We start from the raw sequence: 8,068 nt of genomic DNA, 5'->3' as shown, positions 1-8,068 counted from the left end.
TGCAAGAAAGAAAGTATCACAATAACGAACCTTAACCTTCCTAGCGGGGCAAGATCCCGCACGCACTTATGATGTGAACGGGTCAGTTGTGACCCGTCTTCAATCAGCCAAAAAATTCCCTCAAAACAGGTTTTTTTTAAGAAGTATTAGAACACATCTCTAAAATAAATTTGTCTTATTATTTTGTTATTTTAATATTATTAACCATAGTAACATTTATAGTGTTAAGGGTAAGTTTTGACCCATGTATATTTACGTCAAAAAAAGGAAGAAACATTTCTTTTCAAACATTGAACTTTAATACCAATATAAAATAAAAAGCAGAACAAGTAATAATACAAAATACAGATTCAGAAAGACAAGAAAAAATCAAAATGAAATAAATACTTTTCTAGTTAAAAACATGCTCTTTCTAGTTTCTTTCTGTCTTTCATGCATGCGTATGAACTTGCGTATGAACTTGCGTTGTGTTCAGATGCATGTGTTGCAAAAAGTGGCAGTTTTCGTATGTTCTTTGCATATGTATTTTCTGCAGTCAAGGCACAATGTGTTTGTTTTCCGGTCTTTATTGCTTGGGCACACCTGACACCTCTTTCGTTTTGAAGCAGGTGGAGTTGTGGGTGTGGTCGATGTTGAAGCCCGGCTGCCTGAAGGGCGTGTTGTCACTGATGCACTTTGTGCAGCTGATGATGTGGTTGGAGTGGTGCTCCGGAGCTGTCTGACAACGTTCGCAGTGGCTGGGTCTCGGGGTATCCGTTCCCTTCTCTCAATGTATGGCTTGATCAACAAATTTCCTAGCTCCTGAAGGAACAATCTCCGCTTGTGTTTTTTTTTGGCGTTCCACCCCAAGTCAGTCTGGGTCCACAAGACAAATGCATTGTATGCAGACACATCTAGGATGTTGTAAAATACAACCATTGGCCATCTCCTGGTCATTCGCTGGCAAGTGTAGGTGGCAGTCAGCTTGTCCAGGGTGTCCACTCCTCCTTTGTTTTTATTGTAGTCCAAGATGATTTCAGGCTTTTTGTCACTTCTTGTTGACACAGCTGCATCTTTGTGAAGAGTGGACATAAGTACTACACTCCGGTTCTTTTTGGGACAGTATGAAACAACACTGGTGGTTTCTGTAAAAGCAAATTTTGAAGACAGTGGAGCCCTGTCTTTCACCTGCAAAATTTCAAGGGGCAGCTCAGGTTTATTTTTTCTTATTGTGCCCACCATGGTAAGTTTCCTCTTGAGAGGTTCTTGTCCAAGATAATAGCTGGTGAAGAAATTGTCACACGTGATATTGTGACCCCGCAGTCCAGTAGTCATATCAAGGATTACCCGTTTTCCTTGATTCTTCTCAGGGATGCCAGCTGCAAGTTTGCCTATGTAAATCTGTAGATTCCAGGCATAGCTGGTTTTCGCATCACAGGCTGCCCAGATTTTTATGCCATATTTGCCTGGCTTACTGGGCATGTATTGCCGGAAGGGGCATTTTCCACGGAAAGGGAGAAGACGCTCATCCACTGTCACCTCTGGTCCTGGGTTGAACATCAGTGGAAGGAGCTTCACCCATCTATCCCAGACGTCTTTGATGGGAGCAAGCTTGTCAGACCGTGCTCTAGTATCTCTGTTGTCAAATCTGAGGACTCTTGAGATCATTTGAAAGGTCTGAAGTGACATTGTTGCGCGGAAAATACTCCTGCCTGTGGACACATCCCAGAGACTAGTAAGGGCCTCATTGCTGGATCTGTACACGCCAGCGAGAAGAAGAACACCAATAAAAGCATCCAGGTACTCCTCATCAATGTCCCTCCAAGTGTCACCGTGAACTTTTTTCCCTTCGAGGTTTGTCATAGCAATGATGACTTTCTTTAGTGGCAATGGCATAAACAAATCAAAGCATGTCTTGATGTCACTTACTCGTGTCACAGCAAACCTTGTAATCCCAGGGGTCATCTTCATAACATTTTCAGCAGCTTCCCTGCCATGTGAAACAGGAGGAATCGCACTCCAAGTGATGTTACCCTTTTTGGATTTATAGGTTTCAGTTACAGGAGCAGCTTCAGCACCTGTGCCCTCCTCATCCGACGAATCTGTGTACTCTGATTCATATTCAATAGCATCGTCCTCCTCAGAAACTGGCTCATCTGTGTCACTAGGTGTGTCCTCTGCATCATTTTCAGCAAGGATGTGATCTAGAGCTTCTTGTACTGTGAATCTTCTCTTCATTTTGGTATGCAGCCAAGCTCTAGGTAAAATGGAGTGTCTGTTTCTACATGTCTCTACATGCCCATGTAGAGACACACCCAGGTGGGTGTGTCTATCTAGGTCTGCCTATCAAGATGGGCATGGCTATCCAGGTAGGCTTATCTCTACATGAGCATGCCTCAACATGTCTCTGCATCTACAGCTGGATGAACTTTTTCAGTTTTTGGGAGCAGAGTATGAGGGACTTATCAATAAAAGTAGTACGGATAAATGGGGATGTTTTGGTCAGTGAAGTAGACAAACAGGTAAAAACAGAAGGCCCTAACATATGTATGACAAAGTTAGTGAGGTCACAGTGTGTTTATGATTTCAGTTTTGACACTGATTATTGGTTGATAGTCTTATACCATAACTGGGTCACAAATGACCCCAGCGCGGCAAGTGCGTGTTGTTCTATAAAATATAAAAATTAAATTTAGTGAAAAAAAAAAATTTTTATTTAAATAAAGGTTCCAGACAAAGTCAAAAAGCCTTGATGCAAAAAAAATATTTAAAAGACAGTATCATGATTTAAAATTTAAAATGGGTCACTACGGACCCAAACATAGTAGAAAGGTTAAAGCAACTCCAAGCAAAACATAGACCCTTATAAGGTAAACAAAGAGAAAAACAACTCAAAAGTTGAATTAGACCAGAGCCCTGTAAAGAGAGAGTTGCGACACTCTTTGAACTCGCCGATACGCGGTCACGTGGTTCATGCAGCTCCCAATAGTTCCAAACAGTTCATCGCTGTCAGTCAGTTTGAGCGGCTGCTGGTGCAACAGAACACAAAAATCGACTTTTCTTACTTTACCTGACGTCTTTCAGTTATTATTGAGCAGTAACGAACTGATTACTTAACTGATTACTGATTATTTCACAGACTATGCATTTTATCAAAGCGTTTTTAGAAGCAGCTGATACATTTATCATTAAATTTTAGAAGGAAACGAGACTGCAAACACATATTTGTTAGAAAAAAAAGTCTATGCAATACAATGATCAATATAGCCATGTCCATGTAACCATGTAAGAGTAACTCCTGTTATTAAGCTGTTTCTGATGTTCTCTGCATGAGAATGCTCCACCTTGTCCTCCATGCAGCATTTCAGATCTGCTCCAGCTTACCTTAGATCATCTGGATGAATTCTTGATTTCTATAAAGGATATTAATTCAACCTTTATTTAAACAGGTTCGTCCCATTGAGCCACGAGGACTCATTTACAAGAGAGACTGAATATAATTGTTGTATTTGTCATTTTTGTTATGGCAACCAAGTACCTGATAACTGAGTTGATTGTAGCCTGACAACTATTGGATCAATTGTAATTCATTGATTAAAATGTTAATTTAAATGAAACTTTCTAGTTAAAATCATAACAGATGACAAAATAAGTGTTAATTGTGCAAAAATAAATTTCCAAACAATTTTTTATAAAATATGTAAAATGTAAAGCAAGCTTTAATAAAGTACTTTTACTGACATTTATACTGTTTATTAATGACATCATCTCAAGTCAGCAGGAGCACCATCATCATCATCATCATCATCATCATCATCACAAAGTGAGAGCTGTAAATTTAATCTGCACAAATATTTTCAATCAGGACTCAAAATTTTTAACTGTCAAAGAAATGTGCAAGAAAATAAACTAATGTCACTCTACAGGCACATTTAGAGAGAGGACAGTTCACAGAGACACAGTGAGGACGTGTGAGACAGAGACACAGTGAGGACGTGTGAGACAGAGACACAGTGAGGACGTGTGAGACTGAAGTAGGTTCAACCATTTGTTCATGGACCAGAACCAGATGAGAAGAACAGCAGAACTTCCACTGCATGTTGATCTATTGACCAGTGACCTGACCAGTGACCTGACCAGTGATCTGACCAGTGATCACACATGTTGTTCTAAATTAAACTTTGGTACAAACAGTGTTAAATAATTCATGTCATATTTTTATTGAACAATAATCTTCATTCTAACAGTGACGTTGTAATTTCAGAGACTGAGGAAGAAACAGAAATGAGGCGAGTGAGATGAGGGACAGATGAAAATGTGTCCTCAGAGGATGGGGACATGTCAGGATCTGATGATCCAGGATCAACAGGACCAGGAGGATGGATCAACAGGCAGTCAGGGAACAGAGATGAACAACCTGAGGAACAATTAGAACACAAAAAAATACATAAGCAGGACAGAAGAAACTCACAGACAAGAAAATTAACTCAGTCCTGTGAAGAAAAATGTTAATGGAAAATAAATTGACATATTTTTACAAAAGATCAGATGAAGACAACTGGCATGAAGAAGAACTTCCAGCTCCATCTCAATGTACCTGTGACAGTTTAATAAGTGTTTTGTTACTGTTCTACAGTTTATTGATGCTGATATTCTTGTAATAATTCTTATTTCTTGTTCAGTCTTGAAAGAGAGTCTCATCTCAACTTGACCCATGATTAACAGACACTAAACTAATAATATAAATCAAATGTAATTTAACAGTCCTGCAGTAAATACCAACTTTGTGAAGGTTATGGTGTTAAAGTAATTTTATTCAAACATCTTGATTAAGCTGTTATTGTTTTGGAAGACATAAAATGAGATCTTGTGCCTTTGTGATACTTTGAATGCAACATTCAGTTCATGAAGTCATTCTCCTGTGGTTTACCTGGAAAACATGAAAAAAAATTGACTCATCTCCAAAATCACGTTTTTCCTTTAATTATAATGTCACAATTTATGTTGCGGTCTTTGACAAATGATCTATAACTTTAACTAAATTACATCAGTCTTGTTGTCATGTTGTCATCATTCTTTGTTAAATCAGGTCTCTCTTGTAAATGAGTCCTCGAGGCTCAATGGGATTTACCTGTAGAAATAAAGGTTGAATGAATCTCTCAGGAAAAAAGGCCAAATATTTTCTAGTTGAGTTCAGTAACTGGAATTACCATAAATTTAAAAAAGACCACCTTTCAAAATTTAAGCAGTAATAGATATTTTACAACGTTGAATTAGAAATAGACCCGTTTAAACCGTCATGTTGCAGAGCAGCTGCAGTTAAAACACAACTAGCAATTTAACATGTTTCATTAACTAAAACTGGCGACATGAAGTATTAATGTTGATAAATTATGGTATAGAACAGTCAGATAACGCTTCACAACGGCAAAAAAGTGTCGTATTTTCATCAACTTACCGGAAAAACAAAAAGAATGAACTACGTTCAATGCTGAACCCGCTGCTGTTTGGAACTTTTTGCCGCTGCATGACCCACGTGACTTCTGCATTCCATTCTTTCTATGGGAGTCTATGGGAGTGTCGCAACTCTCTCTTTATAGGGCTCTGAATCAGACAAGTCCGGACAAGAACCGGGCAGAATAAGGTTACACCCAGATTTTAATATGTATGAGTATGAGGTAATCATCTCCCATAGACATGCATGAAAATACTGCAACAAATCCAACCTAAAAGGTGGGATTGAATGGTGGCATGATGTTTCGGGGGTGTTACCCAGCAATCGCCCTATAAAAATAGATGACTCTGTGAAACTAAGGCTGTTGGACTACTGAAGCGTGTGGATGTAAAAGACAAGTCTTGGATGGTTCCAGCTGAGGAAGAACTAGGGCAGATCCGATGGAAAGGCTTAGTTTGGAGTTATTTCCCTCCTCGACCCAGATCATTATCCGAACCCTTTTTTTCAAATTCTGAACAGTTGTGGGACCAGGGATGGCCTCATTCAGGTGTGGGTGAGGTAATCTGCTTCTTACTGAGCCAGAATTTTCAGGAATTCTACCAGAAAACTATGGTAAGAAGACGTCTCAAAGATATTGAGAGGGAGAGGACTCTGGCGCTACATGTTCGCCACTTCTCCGCGCTAAAAAGTCATTATACTGTTGCTATATTCGTGGACATTTATCTGGACTTATTTTTGTTCAGTAATTTCTCATTCAGTACTTATAACAGACAGCTTAATTAACACTCCCTAACAGGAATTTGGGACTATTGCTGTCAACATACAACTCCAGCACGGCGGCTCGGACTTTGCTTGAAGAACTAGCAACTATTATTGTTGCGCTTACCTTGCTACTTCTGTCAACCTCCTGTGTCATCTGGATTGTTCTAGTTTGTCATCTTTTGCTGGATTTTTTCCTGTGCTATGCTGTGGTTTACATCGCACTGCCTTTTGGATATCCTTTTCGGAGCTGTGGGTCTGCTGTTAGCGGCTAGCTCTGTGCTAGCTTCCCCTGGCTTGGCTGGCTCGTCGATGTTGACCTACTCCGCCTCCCAGCTGATTGGACTTAACAACTGCTCCATTCCACTTTCTGTTTCTATCATTAAACAACTGGGCCTTCTGCGTAGACCTCGTTATGTCCATAGAGGCTCTCAGAAGAGAACTGTTTACTCTCGGCAAGCTTGGTCTGACTCCATCCCTTCCATCTGGTCTACCGGTCCTGCCTCACATTGATTACGTCATCAGAACGCTGCCTCTGTAGTCCCTGATATTGCTGAAAGAACACAGCGCACGAAGTGGCAAGGAAAACGTGGAGTGGACTTCAGGCTGCTTAAACCTCTTCTAAAGGCTTCTACTCCAACCAATATTAAAATAGAACTTTTTAATGCTCAATCACTGTCCATTAAATCATGTCTTATTCATGATCATATTCTGGAGAAGAATTTGGACCTCATGTGCCTTACTGAAACATGGCATCAACCTGATGTGTACAGTTCTCTGAATGAAGCCTGTCCCTCTGGATACAGTTATCTGCAGAAAGCCCACTGCACTGGCCATGGTGGTGGTCTGGCTGTAATTTACCGCAGAAATTTAAAATTATAACATTTAGCTTCTCGGGACTTTTTGTCTTTTGAAAGTTTGGCCTTCAACCTCAAAGCCCCCCTCCTGATGAATGTTATATTGATTTATCGGCCTCCCAAACCACATGTTTCATTTAACTCAGAGATGCATGACCTTCTCACTTTTTTCTGCGCATCTCCTGTGAAAAATATTATTCTTGGAGATTTAAATATCCACATTGATAATTCCTCTTCCCCTCTGGCAGCAGAGTTTAAGTCTCTTTTGGACTCTCTCAATCTCACTCAGTATGTTGATGCCCCTACGCACAACAGGGGGCACACTCTGGATTTGGTGATTACAGACACTGTACCTATCAATAACTTATCTGTATATGACCTGGGTGTCTCAGACCACAGTGTCATCTCCCTGGAAGTGCCTTCAACTTCATCTGCTCCTAATCCTAAATGACTTATCCAGTTCCGTGACTTTAAAAACATTTCCCCTGTGTATGTATGTGTGTATGTATGTATGTGTATGTGTGTATGTGTGTATGTGTGTATGTGTGTATGTGTGTATGTATGTATGTGTGTATGTATATATGTGTATGTGTGTATGTATATATGTGTGTGTGTGTATGTATATATGTGTGTGTATGTATGTATATATGTGTGTGTGTATGTATGTATATATGTGTGTGTATGTATGTATATGTGTGTGTATGTATGTATGTATGTGTGTATGTATGTATGTATGTGTGTATGTATGTGTATATATATGTATGTATGTATGTATGTGTGTGTATTGTATGTATGTGTGTGTATATATATGTATGTATATGTATGTATGTATATGTATGTATGTATGTATGTATATGTATGTATGTATGTATGTATATGTATGTATGTATGTGTATATATGTATGTGTATGTGTATGTGTGTATATGTGTATATATGTGTATGTATGTATGTATATATATATATATATGTATGTATATATATATATATGTGTATATATGTATATATATATATATATAT

The 8,068-nt window shown here is 39.1% G+C and overlaps 1 protein-coding gene across 1 annotated transcript; it reads right to left on the bottom strand.

Moving 5' to 3' along the window:
* Positions 1 to 582: 582 nt before the first annotated feature.
* Positions 583 to 1,539, bottom strand: LOC119429190 (piggyBac transposable element-derived protein 4-like; the record flags this gene model as incomplete). Its single annotated transcript, XM_037696866.1, has 3 exons — positions 1,301 to 1,539; positions 892 to 1,204; positions 583 to 718 (listed from the first exon to the last, which is right to left on the bottom strand). Coding segments are annotated over exons 1-3 (688 nt in total), but the record flags the coding sequence as incomplete, so codon positions are not given.
* Positions 1,540 to 8,068: the final 6,529 nt, after the last annotated feature.

Source organism: Nematolebias whitei, unplaced genomic scaffold (genome assembly GCF_014905685.2).
Source record: "Nematolebias whitei isolate Nwh7 unplaced genomic scaffold, NemWhi1 Nwh_scaf_37, whole genome shotgun sequence".
NCBI lineage: Eukaryota > Metazoa > Chordata > Actinopteri > Cyprinodontiformes > Rivulidae > Nematolebias > Nematolebias whitei.
This window is presented reverse-complemented; position numbering and strand designations above follow the sequence as displayed.